This window comes from Branchiostoma belcheri, unplaced genomic scaffold, assembly GCF_001625305.1.
Source record: "Branchiostoma belcheri isolate BF01 breed outbred unplaced genomic scaffold, Haploidv18h27 scaffold3, whole genome shotgun sequence".
NCBI classification, from domain to species: domain Eukaryota; kingdom Metazoa; phylum Chordata; class Leptocardii; order Amphioxiformes; family Branchiostomatidae; genus Branchiostoma; species Branchiostoma belcheri.
In genome coordinates, this window is record NW_017803909.1 from 3,991,600 (window position 1) to 4,011,132 (window position 19,533).

Below are 19,533 nucleotides of genomic sequence, written 5' to 3' on the forward strand. Positions count from 1 at the left end.
ATGACCAAAAACCATCAAAAATTTTTTTATAATAAAACATTAACAGCATATATGCTTGTGATGAACCTCAATTATAACCTTCCTTCCAAAGCACCAATATGGTCCATAGATACCTCCTTCAGCAAACTAAATAGGAAGTAAAACTGCCCCTTGGGTCAAAGAGGGCCATTTGTTTGCAGAAAGCTTTCTCAGTCTTTCTTCATCTTGTACTAAGCAACATCCCATCATAGCAGCCTGGACTGATATGCTTTACAATGCACTACATACCTAACAAATATAAATAACTTTGAAGTCTAGAGTATCTTAATAGAATATATCTACAGCAATGTATTGCTTGTTAAATGTTCCACGTTCAAATGGATAAGCCTAAACACTGCATGTGCCTAATGATCATTAAACTTGAGACTAAAATTAAATTAGTAATAGTTGTAACTTTGCCTCTTTTAGCATAGATGAAAATATAGACCAGCTCCAACCATCATTAAACTGTTCCTAACGGGTGATAATAAAATGTAGGAACTCATTTTGGCCATACACCTTGGAGTATGCATATTTAATTACCGGTAGTACAGGATACCGGTATTACGGATTGTCAGGATTGTCAACCATTTCAACTCCTGCAAGTTGGTCCAGGTAAGTTTCAGGGTTGAAGTGTCCTGTGGCCCAGTGTATGTCCTTTGCCAACTGTTCCACGTCTGGAGTCCCAAATACAACATTGCGCACAGCCAGCCCACCCATCAGCAAACTATAGGGTACGTCATTAAGATTAAACATCAATATTAATCCATTCAAATATTGCTGTTTCTGCTTCTCTTCATACCCTAAGACCACTTTTTTACTTTTAGGAAAATGTACCTTCAGATGTGAAGCATAATCATTCTGAATCAATAATATTCCTCAATTTTCTGACAACACCAATGGCATATTTTTACCATTTAAGTTGCAGCAAACTGACTAAGTTGCAACCTATCCGTGTGAAAACAACAGCACTTCTGATTTGAAAGCTCAAGCAAGATATGATACATGTAAGTTGCATAAAATATAATCTCTGTTCAAATCAAATCAGTCAAGCATCTCATTTATTTCACATCTTACGTGACCATATTCTTGTCTTACCTGCGTCTGAAGATGAAGTACTTCTGGAATCCCCACACCTTAAAGTAGTCCAGCTGAGACAGGGTGTTCCATCGCTCCCTCCTCTTTTTTCTCTCTGCAATTTTTTGGTATTTCTGTATCAGAGGGTCGTCTGAGCTCTCATTGACTGCAGGACAGGGAAAAACAAGACAAGCAAATGATGATTAAACTAGAAAGTTAACATTTGCAAAGCAAATGCATCATGTTTACCTTTTCATAAGTGTTATGGTCTGTGTGTTAATTCTTACTCAAATACATTCATATATAATATATGGTCAGACAGGAGTCTAAATCCCTCCTACTATAAAATTGCAACATTTAACCCAACACCAGTTACCATAGTGAGAGACGTCAACGAATAAGGTCATTGATAATGTCAGAAGTCAGTGATTGGAGAAGAAGAGGAGAAGGAAATGTAGCAAAAACAAGATGTTTTCCTTTTAAACATAAAAATACTTCGAGCACAAACAAGTGCATGTCTAAGCGATTTGCACAACTGAACATCTATAATTTGTGTCACATTTTGCTATCTGGTTACAATCTGTTAGAACATACATACTACCTGTTCCAGTGTTCTCATCTGTGCTGGAGGAAGATGTATTTTGTCTCTCCAGATATTCAGCCATGTTCTTGTTGAACTCCACCTCCGTCTGGTTGGTGGAGATGTAGAAGTAGCAGGAGGGAGATTCTGACGTGGTCAGGACATTGTGAAACTCTCCAGAGGGAATCTATGACAACAAAACATTGGGTTTGTACATTGTACATGTGTATCTGAAATCATGATACAGAGCACCCTAATAATGTGTCACGGTGTAGAAATTACAAGTATGTTATAAGTTCTTCATCATAGATATTCATCTGACCTCCAGTTTGTCATCTTTCTTCAAGGTGACGTTCTTCAGACTCTCGTTGTTCTCCTTGCCCTTGAACTCCACCCTGACCTCTCCAAACAGAACAGTCAGGGAGACGTTATCAAAGTCCTCATTGATGTAGTTTTCCAGCTCAAGACCTGCAGCGGGCAAGGGAAAGTCAGCTGGGACCAAAGTTGACCTACCAAAGTTTGTTGTCATACATGTAGATGTATATACTTTGTAGGCTGTTCTTAGTATAGACTTAGTATACAAATGTAGCTAGAACATTATGTAAAGAAAAGCCAGTGCTACTTCATAAAGACTGTACATAAGACTACCAAACTTACTATTAGGATACCTGACAACAATACATGTACAGCTGTACATACCAGGAAAGTCTGCCACAAAGACCACTTCTGTTTCATTCGCCATTGTTTCCTCGATCTCCTGAAACTTTTCCCTCCATGGTGTGAGGTCGACCAATAGTGGCATCATCCAGGAGGAGGGGCTGAACGGTGACCAATCAGCCGTCACGATGTCCACACGGGGATCAACCATCCTGGGGGGAAAGGGGGGAAGGAGCAGAGTCAAACATAATAAGCACATTGATATATTCAATTACTCACTGCCATACAAATATTTTAACTGTAATTCTATGTACTGCTGTGATGTTATTTTGTCCACAAACTTTGGTATTGCATAACAGATGTTAAAGAATTTGACTTGTTCCAACACAAGAAGGAAACTCACCATAAATTTTCGGCTGATCCCGTCAACCTTCGTCAGATTTGTCCCCCGGACATACAGTTACTTTGGACAAGGTGCGCATTCTAGATACGGAGCAGGATTACTTTGTGAGAGGCGTGAAGGAGGCAGTTTACATCAGGGCCCACCAACCCTCTCTGAACCGTGATGGTGGGAGATACCGTCTTCCCGCCACTTTTGATGCACTCCTGACGTCATCACGTTTCCGACTTCCGGAAAGTCAGCGACTGCATCACAAATCTGACGAAGGTTGACGGGATCAGCCGAAATTTATGGTGAGTTTCCTTCTTGTGTTGGAACAAGTCAAACTCTTTAACTATGGATTCTACCAACACAGATGAGCTTTCATTCGAAGATGTTAAAGAAATTCAGGTAGCAATGAAAAAGGCCATCTACATCCAGACACTACAACCTTCCCTCAACAAAGCACAGACTTTCTGCAACTTATTATTTATATAATTACGATCCACTGCTCACTGAGTCACATATGTCACCTGCATAATGTGACATCACGGAGGCGGTGGATTGCTCATTCCTTGACAAAGACTGGAGTTGTACAGTCAAAAAATTGGGTCATCCAATCTCTTGTGTTGAAAATTACAGTGTAAACTGCTTCATAATAGCAATGAAAGATGTAAGATTTGAGAGTCTCATTGACTATACATATATATATAGACACTTTTATTTCACACTGTTCCTGGCACCAGAACTGACCTCTGCTGGAACCTATTGTTCATGGACTTCCAGATGTCGAAGTAGAACTGTGGCTGGGAGATGTTGTGTTCCTGTAGTCTCTGCTGCAGACAGGTGGCGTATTGCTTCAGCATGTCAGGGTGGCTGCTCCAACGGCTAGACGCTGTAAACACCTGGTACAGACAGCAACAACATTCAATACAAACTGTTTGGCTCATTTTCCTTTGTGCAGAACTGTTGTGGACCTCAAAGAGTAAAGTTCTTTTATTCACAACCATTCGTTTCACATGAGCCAATGTTTCGGTGACCATCTATCACCTTCATCAGGGCTATAATGACTGGTTCACTGTGCACTGGAGCTACATGTAGGTGTTACTGTAACAATGCAGCTATTTACAGATGTTGTGGATCTCTCTCAAAATATCAAAGCCAGCAGTAGTGATATGTAGTGCATAGAAACACTGTATATGAAATAAGGCTTTGAAAGTATTCTGAAAAAATTTTGTGGTACAAAGTACAAAAACTGTACTCACCCCAGGCCTAAGGTAGCCATGTTCTCCTGTGGCTGCATCTACATACTTGACCTTTATGTGTTGGACTGACCAGGTGTGGACCATCATGTCCCAGGAGTACCCATACAGTCCCTGTGTCCACGAGTTGTAACCCTGCAGTGGGAAACAAGTTCAGTCACATGGCTGCTACTTCAGTGAAAGTTAGACATCCAGGTAATAAGATACGCCAAAAAATGGTTACTAAAGCAACTGGATATGATTTTGGAAACAGTCAGACATTTCAGGAATCTAGCATCCAATACCGCCCATCATTGACACTGGAGAGTTGTCAGAAAGGCAGGTTTATAAGGTATTTGTCTTCACTTATTTGCATATCAATCAATAGTTTGTACTTATAAACCTGCTTCTCTGACAACTCTCTAGTGTCACTGACATAAGCAAAAGGTAGTGGATGCTACCTGAAACGTCTGACCACTTCCAACATCATATCCAGTTGCTTAAGAGTAACTGTTTTTTGGCGCACATGGCTGCTAGGTTGTCTGATGCCATACAGAGCAGATAGCAGAACAACTGGATCTCTTTCCTCATGAATAGAAACAGAAAGCAACAACATTTTCCAATTTCCCTTGGATTTGTTCATTAGGCAATTTTATCACTCCTATCCTTATGAAGTGTTATACGGTATGAGCAAACCTGTGTGATGAAGTGTGAGTATGGCAGGAACAGCTGTTCTGACATGTACAGCAGCACAAACACAGCAGACAGGTGGTGGATCAGTCTCGTCGGTGGCTTCTTCTGTTTCCCCGTCTTGGCCTGTGGATCCTTTAGAAGAAGTAGAGCCAAGAAAACTGGTAAGAAAACTGGTAAGTTTTCTAAGAAGGAAATCTCACAGTCACTCATCCATTTCATTTTGTTCAGCTATTCATCCTCTTCACTATCACCAACCCTGCAACTGAATAATTTCTGCATAACTGACTCTACCAATAATTGATTTTGTAACATGAACAACATTATGCTATCAGTGATGAGGCCTACTACTGGCGTGCCAATATGAAATTACAACTTTCCAAAGTTGTACTACTGTTACAGTGCAGCTTTCAGCAAAGGATGAATAATGGGAAAACACAGTACTACTAGTATATCAGGCAGTTTTCTCATTTTGTATTATAAGTCTTATAGTTGGGTGTAACTGTAAGCTATACAATCCCACACAGCATCTGACCCCATCGACTGTCCACATGAAATATGTTCACCTCTTTCAAGTCCCTAGTATAGAGACACCTCCTGCTGTCCTGTGCAGGAGTGTCCAGTGGCAGGACAACCTTGATCCTGTCTGGACATTTGTGTACCAGTCTTTTAGGCCAGTCCTGGGAGGAGAACAAGGGCAGGGTGGCCAACATGGTGTAGGAGAACATGCCTGAGGATAGGGCATAATGAATTCTGGTTAGTACTGTAGCTTTTAAGACCTATATTGATTGCTGAAGCATCTACCACTCACTAACAATTTAAGGTAGATGATGCTTCATTTAAAATTTTAAAATTCCATCAGGCCACACCAATTCAATCTGTTGGTTCACAGATTCGCCTGCTTCATTTTTTTCTGATTTGAAAAAAAAAAACATTTCAGGCTCAGAATCAACTCCAAAATGCTCATAATTTGGTCCCAACAGTTAAAGGAGGTCCCTTCTTTTCAGAGTGTTACAATTTTTCCATCTATCAATGCATTGGTTTGATTAAAGGTTTGAAATGTAACATTTGGATTACAAACTAGCCTGGTATGTTGACTTCATGGCTCCTACCATGCCATTTGGGGCTATCATAGGATGCCTTGGTCTGTTTTTATTTTCTTCATATTTTTTCTGAAAAAATCCGAGAACCAACAAATCAAATTGGTGCCAAGTCTCAGCGCAGAGCACAAGATCTTCGTTTCTCTAGAAATATTTTATCAGTGACACAATATTAACCAAATTTCAACAATCATAATTATGATACTAGGCAAGGGAAGTCACCTATGTGGAAGAGCTGTGAGTTCATGGCATGAAAGGATCCTCCAAAGAAGAAGCCTATTGGTCTGGTGAAGTCAAAGAACAGCAGGTATCCCATGGTCAGATCAATGATCAGGCCTCCCATGTGAACCATCCAATAGCTCACAAACTCCTCCGACAAAAACAGCCTGCAGTCAGAGATGACAATGACAATATTGCATGTTCACATACATGGGCCAAATGCACTAGGTTAGATAACTTAGATACATTGTACTACCCGTAGTACAAGGGTAGGAGAAAAAAGTGCTACATTACTGTGTTATGCCTCTATCTACAAGATCTCCTCTCTTTTTGAAACATGCAGCAACAATTTACATAGATTTTCATTTATATTATATTTCCTTGATGACAAAGATAGAAATACTGCTTTGTACTATATAGTAAGATTCTTTGTGTGTGTGTGTGTGTGTGTGTGTGTGCATACGTGCAGCTGCATATGTGTGTACATGTACCGGTATGTGTGAGTGTGTGTGTACCTATCAACATGCGTATGTGTGTGTTCATGTGGAAAGACCACATTACATGTAAAGAGCACTAACGTGAAAGGTGAGAAGACCCAGTGTTTGGAGAGTTTGGTCATGGAGTGTCCGGTCACCCAGTCTTCATCCAACTTCTTCAGTCCAGCGATGAAATAGACGATGAAGATCTAGACAAAAAGTGATGAAGATATTTACAGTCAATACTCCAATAAGTCAAGACTTAGTGTCCTTTTCCAAATCATTCATCTAACATCAAATTGTGAACTCCAAATTCCCTCATATTCATACAAGTCATATCAAAGTTTTTCCAATACACACACAACAGGCCATGTCATTCAATGATATGACTGTTGTGGGAAAGCTAGCTGGTACCTGGAAGCGTAGTAGTGTGTAGTTCCATAAAGGCACATGGGAGTTCCGCAGCTTTTTGTTCAATAAACCATCAATTGACCTGAAAAAGGACAAATGATGGTGAACTCTAGATTTTAGTTTCAAAAATGGCATCCCCAAGTCCCTTTAATGTGAATCAACTTCAGACTTGTGTTTTGTACTGCAAAAGCAGAGTGCAAATGTACATTTGTAACTTAGCTTCTATGAAATATTTTGTCATGTCATTCACGGGACTCTTTCTTTCCTCTCTTTAAAAACAATTTGGTGCCATAAGCTGTTATAGAAAAAGAGTCTCTATCATTTACCAGTATCTGTTTGCATCTGACATCAGCAGAAGGAATGAGGTGAGTCCATACAAGTAGGAGTGGTTGTTCCACGCTGTCTTGTCCAAGAAGAAGATGAACCAGTATGGCCCCAGAAAACACAGGCAGCTGAGACGGAAACAAAACCCCAGCATGATACCTAATGCACCTGTAGGAATAAAACTCCGGTGAGATACCTATTGAACCATATGGACACAAGACCAACATACATGTATTTGAGTCTAGAAATATAGCTCCTGTACTGAATTATCTGTAAATTCAAACTATCATCTGCATTTAAACATCCTTGGACAATAAAATAATTTTTGCAACAACCTATAGCTAGGTGTTCTTATCTTACATAAATGTATATATAATACAGCTTACACTTGAAGAAATGAACTTGTATGTTTACCTATCAACATGACCAGATAAACGATGTAGAGCCAGTCTATGTAGGGTGGCTGGAGGAAGTTGAAAAGAGGGAAGAAGCACATGTCTATGTCCCCAAACCGCACGTCCAAGTTGGACATGCCGCGTTCCTGCATGATGTCCAGCACCATCAGAAACCCTGAGAAGTGGGATAAAGAAAAAAAAAGATACATGTAACATACTACAACGTACACTAAATGGTTAAATAGTAGTGCTTTTTTAATTTTTTGTTATGTACGTATATGAATATTGATATATTAGAAAAATAGTCCTTGAAGCAAAACCTTCATGTCATTGCTTGACCATCACCAAAAGCAAGTAAATCTTTTTAAAATCTTGCTTTCACTTGACTGGCAATGAAAGATTTAGCTTTTTCAATATTTGGTCAAATGTTGCTAATGAGCAAGATTGTAAATGTAAGCCATATACAGGTGGTCATCACCATGCATAAGTTTTACGAAAGCACTAAACATGTCATGGAGGTATGAAGTCTAGTTAGGTCATACAGTTATCTTACCAAAGAGAAAACGGAGCACCCCCAGGTTTGCTGGGTCGGCCGGCCGATTGAGCAGCTGGACAAACCCTGACCATGACTGCAGCTCCTCAAGGTCAAAGCCAAACAACCTCTTGAACCTGGTTTCCTTGGTAACGGCCTTCTGGGGTGGCGGCTGGACAAAGTCACCACTGCCATCCTGAGGGGGGCCTTTTTTCCTGTGTCGCACTGATGAATATACTGTTTGTGAAAACTACTAAGGAATGCTGTTACATCTTCATAATAAATATCATATTTAAACTAAGTTAAAGCACAATAAAAATTACCAAACCTAATCCAGATAATGAGTTGGAGAGGGAGGGGTGGGTATGTTCTGGGATACAGAAGAAGAGAGTTGAGGAAAACCTACCCCCCTGGCTGATACACTGAGGGGGGGGGGTGATTATGTTCCCCAAAGATGAAGTTCATTGATAGTCCCCTTGGGAATTGAGAGCAAGGCTCCAATTACACTGTCCTTCTATAGATAGTGTCCTATTATTCTTGTTGTTCCAACTCTGTGCAGAACTGTAGCATGCAGTGAGAGAGACGTAAAATGCAACTCTTATTACAAGTGGCTTTATGTCCACAACAAACAACATTTAGGTACTTAGATCACTTAAGTCTGGCACCTACATAACTGCATGCTGATAAGAGGTATAAACTGAACAAATATAGACATGGGAGGGGGTGGCATGTCGATTATACAAATTGCTTGGAGTCAGACCCACAAAGGTTAGGTGTGGCAGGTCATAAATTTTTTATGTAAGTTACGTAGTAACCTGTGTACATTTACACGTGTGATACGTTACAGGTTGTAATGAGCCATAAACTGGTTTAGCTCACTACACAATGTCATCTCTATCTGTTTAATCTTATAAGTGCCTGCTAGGTACCTTCAAAGTGCATGCTAGGTACCTTTGAAATACATGAGCACCAAAAAATATGGTACCACCATAAACCTCCTTGGTACCACGGAAACGTTGACTACTACCCGGTAGTAACTTTTGTGCCCCCCTCCCTCTTTCAGCTTGTTCGAATGGGTGAAGTTGTTACAAAATTCGACATTCCAAGGGCAATTTAGCTGTAAACCGTGTTGTGAACACCGTATCGACCCCTCTATATTCTAACCTACTTTCGGCTTACGATACCTTGTGAAAGGGAAACATCTACTGGTCAAGAACACGACAAAATGCGGAACAGAACTAGAACGACACGTACCTCCCTTCCTGTCTGGGGCCGCCATTTTTACCCAGGATGCCGTGCGTGAAAATAAACTTCGCAAAAGTTTTGGCTTTGTTCCATGTGATGTGTGAGAAAGAAAGAAAGAGACGCTGAACGTGCAGCGCTCGTCAACGAGATACACCAGACATTCAGCATTCAAATATAAAATGTACCATAGCTACATTTTGGCGATGTGTAAACTCAAAAGATTATATGTTGGAATAAAAAAAAGACCCCAGTTAACAGGTGTCCCAATCGATCTCCGTGGTCACATGTAACATGTTATATTATTTCGTAAATTCATGTCTTGCTTGGATTCAATTTTAGATGTCAGTGAATACATAGAGGTGGCCTGGTGTTTTCCGCATTTTCTATCGACATATAACGACGGAATATTGCTCAATTCTTACTCGAATGTTAAAACAATTCTTGATTCTTTGTCTGTAGATTGAAATTGCAACTTGATATGCAGATAAGCGATAGTTCAGCGATATAACGTTACGTACATGTGACAACAGACAGGCCATATAAATCTCAGAAAGTGAAGAGAAAATCAACTTTATTATTCAAAATTAATTTCAGCTCTTCAGTTATACCATTATCTTCGTGACACCAAAATGACTTGTACACAAAATGCAGTGAGACGACTGAAAAAGTACGAGGAACATTCCGATATGAGAATTATATATTAGTCAGGGCACTTTTAATCAGTTTTTACAACTTTGCAGGATTCTTGATGCAGAGCAGACTAAGTTGTGAGGCTTCACGAATACAAGTTACAACTGGTGTGGCGGAGGCGGGGTCCCTCGCCCAGTTCAAAACTGGACTGGCGAGGACGTCCCCGCTGCATTGAGTCGCCCCTATACGTCTTGTACATATGTATATATGTGTCCTACTAACACACTAAATGCACTGTCTTGTCTTTTACACACACAGATTCAGTTATTTACGTTCCTTAGTGTCCCCTCCTTCAGTTCCACTCCTGGATGGTACGAGGGAAGAACGAAAGCCTGTAATAGTTGTTCTTACTCGCGATGGTATGCAGCTTAAGAGCATGGTTGGTGCGGCGTTAGCATCGAGCCGCTGGGTGGGACAAGTCTTGTCGCATGTGGCACAAATCGTCACCTTTAAATTTTCTCACAATTGTCGCCACGCACGGAAGATCCGAATAATACTTCAACGGTTGAATGAATACCGAATTGACCTGAAACAGTATCTGTTCTGGCGATATCTGTACATCAGGAACATCACTGAACATGAGGAATACTGTTACCCACAGTAAACTGACACAATATGAGAATCAGTGGATCTCCTAAAAAACGTTACCTGCAGCTGCATTCAACGCCAGAGAGACGTCCCTAACTGAAGCCTGAGGCATTCAGATACACACCGGAGATATTACTGCAAAGTGTCCTTCCAATGCATATGACTCAACAGGGACTAATCTCTATTATATAAACCAAAAGAAGGAGAAGATCCATTTCAGGTCAAACACCCTACCTACGACCACGACCTCACAAATCATTCTTTAATAAAGACACATTTACCTACCTTTTTTATTATGCACACAGAACATGTACCTGTCCTAGTATATTGGATCCGACCTATGACATCATGCATATCTGATGTGAAAGCATAATGGATGTAAAATGTATTCTAATCAGTATGCGTGACTAGGGCTACTTGACTAGAATATATCAGCCAGTGACCATGAATCCCACCGGGGTTTGAAGAGCACGTCGGTAGAACGTACTGTGCCTGCGTAAAAACCCTGTAACCCGTAAAAAAAATTTCACGATTTTCGTTGGATGTTTGCATCGGAACTTTGCCTGTTGCAGACATATCTTTTCCGACATAACACTTGGAAACTACAGTCACAGTCGGAATGTTAACCTTATATACGAGAATACGACCATATATGCGATGTGCTGCCAATTTGAAGTGCTACATGTATGTTTCGCGCAGGCCCAGTATGTTCTGCCGACGTGCTGGTTTGAAGAGAATTGCTGGGAGAGGACATCTTGTGTCGTGTTTTATAAAATTTGGTTAACTTAGTTGTAGACCAAGGTTCCTCCTTGCAATGTTATTTAACGCAACGTTCCCTTACTAAAGCAGCATTTTGCTGTAACGATGCCATACATTGAACAATTAATAAAGTTCAAATTTTATTGTCTTGCTATTTGTTTCCAAACATGTACATATACATTCGTCTGCCACAAAGAAACTCCTGGATTCGACTCCAGACAGGTGTAGGTGACGTCAATGCTGCTGTCAACACAGCCAAGCATCGCTGGGCGGTACATGTACATGTATAGCGAGGCTACAAGACAACAGGTGGACGCTAAGACTAATAGGCACTAAGTGGACACCCCGGGAAGGGAGAAGACGTAGAGTGTGGCCCTGTACAAGGTGGAGGGACAGTCTAGTGCAACATCTGGGCCCTATGTGGTTCAGAATTGCCACTCATACGGGAATGTAGTTGGTTAAGGGAAGGGTGAGAACAGCCTCGATTGAGTGTCTTTTGTAAGTGATGTATGTATTAATTGTAATGAAGAAATAAAAAAAATTAAAAAAAACAGCCTCGATTGAGAGTCACAAACGTGTTGAGCATACAAGTGTTCTTGGGTGGTATCTCTTGTGAAGCAATGTTCACATGCTAAACTAAACCCGTTTTTATGTTTGCAGTCTGTCAATTGTTCCAAATTGTGCCACCAGCCTCAGTCACAGCCTCATCAAAACTCATGTTGGTCAACTGAAACAAGAGATAAAACAGTGGTCAGTTGTATGCAGAGTCATCTTGGTGTAACCAAGTAGGTTCAAAATCAACCTCCTTGGTTTAACAGAGTATACAGGTGAGATTTTGATAAGAGACAGGCCATGTAAATCATTCAGCAGAATTGAAAGTGAATCAATCTCAGTAAATCATGAGGGAATCAACTTTAATTTCAGTCATGATCATCTTGACATGTACACCAAATCTACTGAGAAGTTTGGCTCAACAAGCAGGGCATCACTACTTTTATAGCTGTAACTACTATACAGTTGTGCCATTTGATACAATACAAAGCTTCTATTTGATCCCACTGTACATTAAGTATAAGACCAGTAGATAGTACTTGCTACAGATGCAGATACGGTAAATACATAACTGTCAGATTGTGAATACATTGTCCTATTGGCATTCATTCATCTTCTTGATGCAATATAATATCAATACAATGGTAAAAAAATGTTATAAAACACAAAAACAAAATGGAATCTTTACAGGCTTGATGTCATTGAGAAAAGTGGTTGACAAGAGAAGGGTTGTAAGATATTACAATTTGGAGGCATTCTGGTATTCTATACTGCAAACAAAGCTGCATGCATGTCTATAGATACTTGCAATGTCAACCCTTTCAAGTAATTGTTACACTGTGGTCATAGTTGTGGTACAAATCACTGATAGCCTGCTCTCTACACATCACTTGTGGACAAAGGGCAATACAAGTCCCCACCAGACTAGCAACACAGGTTGAAAATGTACATGTAGCCAAATTAGGGGACATTAATTGACTTGGTGGTTTTGGCCACCATAGATTTCCATTTACAGGAAATGTTACCTCTTGTAGCTCACTCTTCTGGTCCATTGCTGACCTTATTTTGGCCAAATTACTATCCGTAACCCCTTAAGAAGGCCTGGTGGAGGCTACGAAAATGCGATCATATTTGTTACCAGAAGTGCATTGCCCTCAAAGCTGGAAAGTGCATTTTATTCCGTGTAGTTGTGAACACCATGCCCATTCAATTTGATACTACATTCGTACATTGATTTGCCTTGTATAGTATACATGGTGTCATGTGCTAGCACATATGTAGATACGCCATCATTGCACACGTAATGATCTTGATTTCATACAAATCATTGCGAGCTAATCTATGAAAATCATGAAAGCAATGTTAAATTGTACAACACATACTGTGACCTACTGTAGGGTTCTTTAAGACAACCTACGTATTAAAAATTGATTGCCCAGAACGAACAACAAAAATTTACAGCTGCAATAGTTGAGAAGTAATTCAATTAATATACTTGGTGATTTTAACATTTCATTGAATGATTTCACTGCGACACACGACACAAAACTAGTTATCTTCAGTGGCTACCATCTGGATTTACTTGAGAAGCTAAAATCACAAGACTTAGTCTGATTATAGTTATATGCACCAAGATTACACACAATAAGAATCTAATTATACAGTTCTGACAAAACATGGTGTCGATAGTTCTCATTAAAGAAACCACACAATCAAGTGATTACTATGTGAAGAAGTGGAATAATTCTGATTGCAGGAAAGCTGTGCAGGAAAGCTACTAGTACTTAGTACTAGTAGCAGCAGCATGATTATAGCACACATGGGTGTCTCTTTACTTGTTAGCTGCATTGCCTCTGTGCATTTTGATGATCCCTTCTGACTGCAGTTTGTCCAGGAGCAGTCGTTCAAATTCCGAGTCGTGCACCCCTGTGGATCGGTGGGCCGCTCCAGAGTAGGACGTGGTCCAGTAGTGGTTCCAGTTCCCATGTTTGTCAGCTCCATAACCATACAGGTCCACCTGAAGTAACAGATAGAACAAATACAGGATATTTCCCTCTATGTTTACAGATATGTAGCATGGTTAGCTAACTGCATGTCTAGACATTTTTGCAGTGGACCATTCCACTTGTATTATATCATATGTATAAAAGTTATGGTACTGACCTTACAAGGCTATTTGTTCCTTACAATTTAGTAATAGCTTTATTAATTTCATCAAGGCATAGAAAGTCAAAATATGCATAAAAACAAAGCAAACAAGCAAAGTGGAATCCTTCACCCCTTCTGGAAGGCTGTTGGTTAAACTATAACAAGAACAAAAAGAATGAGAAGAACACAACATGAGCAAAAACAATATATTTCCCATAGGCATCACTCTCATCTCCCCACCTACACAATGGAAACCCACATGACAGAGTCACGTGGTAGGCTGCCATCAACCCTACACACCTGCATGCAAACACGCCCAACTACCATGAGATTGAAAATAGCAGACAATAAACCTGATAATGAGTTAGTGAGTGAGTGAGTGAGTGATTACTTTAGTGTAGGGACCATGTAACGTTACATGATATAGATGTATATAGGATGGGAAATATAAATCATAACCACAAAAATTTAACTCCTATGTCCCGAGTGAGTATGTAACTACTATGTAACTAATGAGTGAGTGAGTGATTACTTTAGTGTAGGGACCATGTAATGTTACATGATATAGATGTATATAGGATGGGAAATATAAATCATAACACAAAAATTTAACTCCTATGTCCCGAGTGAGTATGTAACTACCCCTATGGGTGTCAACAAGTGAGTAGAAAGCAGCCACCATCACACGCTCAAAAGTTTGAAGGTGGGACAGCAAACCTACACACAAGCAGAGGTTTGCAACAGTCTAGTGGGCATGTTGGTCCCTTCTGTGTACTGTCACTATCCCTTCTGACCCCAACCTGGCCAGGAGAGATGCTTCAAAACTGGTATGATGGACATATGAGCCCTCTACATGGGAAGTATCATAGTAATGACTCCAGTGGCCATTCACATCTGCTCCATATCCATACACGTTCACCTGGAGACAGACAGACAGACGGACATTGGAAGGGCAACAGTCAAATGTTTCCTTGTCTGTAGTCATAGAAAGGTGACAGGCATTAAACGATCCAACTCCCACCACAAGGCTACCTGAATCAATGCTATGTTTCCAAATAAAATGTTCGACTGCATGCCTAGAAAAGAAACCTGTGGATTGTAGCCTGTTATGTGCAATATGTAGAAAGAGCTCTCCCATGTACCAAGTATGTGTTGTGTACACCAGACATCAGTAGGTGGCAGGTTGAGTGCACGTACATGTAACCAAGAAAGGGAAAAAGTGAGCTTCCCTGCAGTTCTTGCTAGATATCTCATATCTTCATTGATCAACGATAAACCGGACAGTGAGTGAGTGAGTGTGAGTGATCAGGTCTTTCTACTTTGGGTTACTTTCACGCTACTGCTTTAGTCCTCTGCTGGCTGTAAAACCTAATCAAAATGCCATCACAGACAATGCTTCTTCCATCACATGAATCCACTGAAGAAAAACAGTTAAGATGTGTAAATTAATAGGTATGTTACAATCCTCCTTATTTCCCATGTGGCACATAACAAAGATTATTGACTGCATGCACAAACCTATACAAATTGTGTATCAAAACATCCTTAAAAGAACCTGTGTCACAATCAGGGAATAAATGATCCAACTGCACCTGCTTGAATGTTTTTCCTTACCTCATCACACACGTGTATCGCAAACAGGACAACCAAACTGCCTGTGGAGGAATATCTCCCATGATGCTCTGTCCACTTGTCATGTACATACTTGAAGAAAGCAGGATTGTACACCAGAATCTGTGAAAAGTAAAATTTTGATGAAATGTTGATTTCTACTTTCTTTACAATAGAATATCAATTACAAAGCGTGATGGTCTGCAATACTACTGCCCACACTATTTGTGGACCCAGAGGTTGGGATTTGAGCCCTATATAGGCTCATTCTATGTACAGTTGCATTTTCCCTTCTGGAAGAGGCTAGAGCATCAAAGTTCTGCATGTTTAAGAACCTTGTCCTTGGCAGAAAGTACAAGCTGCTTTATACCAAGCCATTAATATTTAAAAAGCATTCTCCTTCACCTCAATATGAGGATGATTGCTTTACCTTTACCTTACATGTACTTCTTCAGTCACACTATGGAATGTTAAGTACATATAACAGTACAATACATATACATGTAAGTCAGCTTTGCTCTTTCTGGACTTGTCTTCCAAATTGTACTAAAACAGTTAGTTGCAGATACAACATCTTAAAAGAATACACTGTATACAGAATGCAAACAAAACATTTCTGACCTTTGATGTGTTCGTCTGAATTCTACCTTTTACATGTGTCCATGTCCTGAAACAAGAGAATTGAATGGTCAAAAGTCTTGCGGTGAGTCGGAATGGTGCAACAAATGAATGTATTACCAGAAGTACAATGTAATAACCTCAATGATTAAACATGCATGCCAGGGAAAGATGATGCAGGGTCTATTTTATTAAGAAATCAAGGAAATGACCTTATAAATCAAGGAGTCATTCTGGCTTTTAATGTATTGTTTTGAGGGTCCCTCTAAAATTTCAGGACCATTTCACCCCCTTACCGAGTAATGGACCCATCCGTCAGTGCAGTCCTCATCCATTTGAGATCTAGAGGTTTGAAGTTCAGTAGCACAAAGCTGACGTCATCTGGCAAGTTTGCAGCACTCTCTGGGTACATGAAATGGTGGGTGGTTCTGTAGCCAACATCCTTTTCCCAGCCCTTAATTGGGGCCCCATTCATTCTGTAAAAAAGACATATTCTTGGTTAGACCACTGTCAATCAACAACTGTTACAAATTGCCTCATCTACTCCAAGCTAGAGCAGCATTTTCCCATTCAATACTGTATTACTGCTGATCATGTGATATACGTCATGTTTGGCAAATATGTTACAGCAGAACACAAATACAATTAAATTCTATACTAGAAAGGCAACATTGGCAAAGCAAATTAATAATGCATAATGTTTATCTTCACATGGTCTAGTGTTACAAAGTACTACTCTGTTACTCAAACACATGCATGCACACTAGTACAATGTATATGGTAACCTGTCCCTTGCTATATCATTTAATCAAACACTACATGGGATCTACTAAAATACTAGTTACCATGGTGACAGACATCTGTTCCAGGTCATTGACCTTACGCATTTGGAACGGAACAAGAAACTGAGCAAAAACAATATGTTTTCCTTCTGCAAAGGTAAACATAACTATGTGAGATCTAGTAGTATCCAGCCCTTTATGTAAGTTCCCAATACTCATGCTTTAAATAATTGCAACCAGACCTGAAGATCAAGTCATATCTGTCGATCTCTTCCCCATAGTTGGACTGCCTGAGGTTCCCAGAGTTCCCCACCACAGCACAGCGGAGACACCCTGTAAGGTTACGGGTGGCCCATGGGTCCTTATCCGGCGCTCCCATGTCAAATAACGCATTCAGGAGGGGGGCTGGGTCCTCATCTTTTTTGCTCTGGAGTGTCTACAGCAAAATATGGGGTATGTCATTGAATTTGTAAATGGTCATATACCTTGTGAACAGAACACATCACAACACTCTTTTCACCACAACACTCTTTTACTTGAATAAAAGCAATTTTCACAAGTTTGCTCAGCAAAACAGCCCTCCATGCACATGTATTACCTTTCTAGTACAAAGAGACATCCTTACCATCCACCATTTCCTGGCGTCAGCAGGCAGCTCTATGTTAGCTCGTGACCAGATAGGCCTGATGTTCTCATCAAACCTGCTATCAAACCACGACGACCGGCCCTTCTGCCACACTCTTTTACAAGTTGGCTGCAGTGACGAAGCCGTCACAGGTGCGCTATTGTTGACCTGTACTGGTTCACCATCTCCTTGGAACTTTCGCCACCATCTCGACAACTGACTGTCATTTTCTTCTTCCTCACCAGGGGATGTTGTTGTCCCTGCACTTCGTGCAATTGGAGACTTCCCAGATTGTGTGAAATGGTACATGGCACCCACCATTATCAGTACCAACACTATCATGGTAAGGAAGAGCTTAACAGTCATCCTTATCATATTTACATAAAGTTATGGATGTTCAAAATGTACTATAGAAATAACGAAGAGCCTTGTTGATCAAGCAGACAGGTTCTTGAGCTGGTCATTGATTTTGGAATGTTCCTTCAGTCCTATATTTGCCCATATCCCAAGTTAGAACAGTGCCCTGTGGATGAAAGGGAAAGTTGTTAAACAAGTTGTTAAGGGAAAAATTATTTGCATCATTACATGTAGGTAGCCTAAGGGCCTGACCCCACAAGATCCAACACCCCCTTCAGTGGGGGAAAGCCACAAGCCCTGATCCTAATCTCTAAGCAGATCATACTGTGGCAAGGCAGAATCCATTGGCCAGAAGTGTTCATTAGCCATCGGTGGAGAAATGGATACTGTCTAGCAAATAGATACAGGCTGGCCAATTTGATACTGTCTTACCCTCACCGAAAGATCTGCTTGGAGATAACCTGATCCCAGAGTTGGCACCCGGGATCTAATTTATCTCTCACGCTAGTGGAGGTGTGCTAACTGTGGGGCGTGTTGGGTGAGACACCGTTGAGAGATTTATTCTATTAAATCGCTGGGGTCTGGTACCCAGCCCAGGCTAATGAAATTAGGTTTCTTTCTTAGTTTCTACGTGTAACGTTACAAAATGTTTTCAAACATCTACCAAAATCACAACCCCAAATAGTGGGTCTACAAACGTATTCTGAATTCCTGTAACCAAATTTAGTTCCTTACATTTACACTAGGATCTAGCAATTAAATATACACGTTCTATATATTATGAAATGAGGTGTATTATCTAATTTCAATTTGTCTAACAAAAGGCCTGCGGGTATATTTCTTTTCGTTATGCCCGCGCTTGTTGTGGAAACCATGTTTTCTTTAGATATACAAACCATATTGGGACTGATAGGGACCATATATTGGACCGCAAAATACACGAGAAGTGCTGTCATTTCGAGAAGGAGGCCTATATCTTACCTGAAGATAATCTTATGTCTTCTAGTTAGCGTCTAGTTGCTGCTAGTTTTGATGATCGGCCATTTTCTTGTCGACGTCTAAGCTATGACGTAGTTGGAATAGTCGATTATATGAAATGGGGTCCTATAATCCAGTGTTCCTATGTCCGATCCTGTGAGTTCCACACCCGTCTGCTAAGATAATACAATACAGCTAGATAAAATGTGCTAATAAATTTCTTGTATGATAATCACTCATAAAATTGAACTGAATGATATATCTGTTCACCCCTCTTTCAAAATGGGTTGTATCTTTGATTTGGACTATACAATTTTGTATTGACTGCACTAAAATAGGGGTGCTCTGAAATTGTATTAGGCAGAGAAAACCACGTATACACTGCACGTACAGATACGTATACACAATAAAAGCTATGATACGAGTATATAAGTTACTTAGAAAAATGATAAAAGCCTGGATTTAATGTCATAACACGTTT

General features: G+C 40.2%; 1 protein-coding gene across 3 annotated transcripts; it reads right to left on the reverse strand.

Moving 5' to 3' along the window:
- Positions 1-133: 133 nt before the first annotated feature.
- Positions 134-19,165, reverse strand: LOC109473717 (vitamin K-dependent gamma-carboxylase-like). 3 transcript variants are annotated; one of them, XM_019773706.1, is made up of 21 exons: positions 19,056-19,165; positions 17,718-18,240; positions 17,335-17,528; positions 16,607-16,786; positions 16,314-16,359; positions 15,696-15,815; positions 8,121-8,259; positions 7,587-7,742; positions 7,175-7,340; positions 6,852-6,930; positions 6,540-6,646; positions 5,965-6,128; positions 5,209-5,372; positions 4,649-4,777; positions 3,977-4,108; positions 3,465-3,616; positions 2,375-2,544; positions 1,998-2,143; positions 1,694-1,862; positions 1,117-1,261; positions 315-745 (listed from the first exon to the last, which is right to left on the reverse strand). In XM_019773706.1, the coding sequence occupies exons 2-21, from the start codon at positions 18,090-18,092 to the stop codon at positions 583-585; spliced, it is 3,096 nt and encodes a 1,031-aa protein (XP_019629265.1). In that variant the 5' UTR covers positions 18,093-18,240; positions 19,056-19,165; the 3' UTR covers positions 315-582. The 3 variants fall into 3 exon arrangements, with proteins under 3 accessions (XP_019629264.1, XP_019629263.1, XP_019629265.1); XM_019773705.1 differs by lacking the exons at positions 15,696-15,815; positions 16,314-16,359; positions 16,607-16,786; ... (1 more) ...; positions 17,718-18,240; positions 19,056-19,165 and adding an exon at positions 9,354-9,385 and having other exon boundaries at positions 134-745; positions 1,697-1,862; positions 8,121-8,324; XM_019773704.1 differs by lacking the exons at positions 15,696-15,815; positions 16,314-16,359; positions 16,607-16,786; ... (1 more) ...; positions 17,718-18,240; positions 19,056-19,165 and adding an exon at positions 9,354-9,385 and having other exon boundaries at positions 134-745; positions 8,121-8,324.
- Between the last annotated feature and the right edge of the window lie 368 nt (positions 19,166-19,533).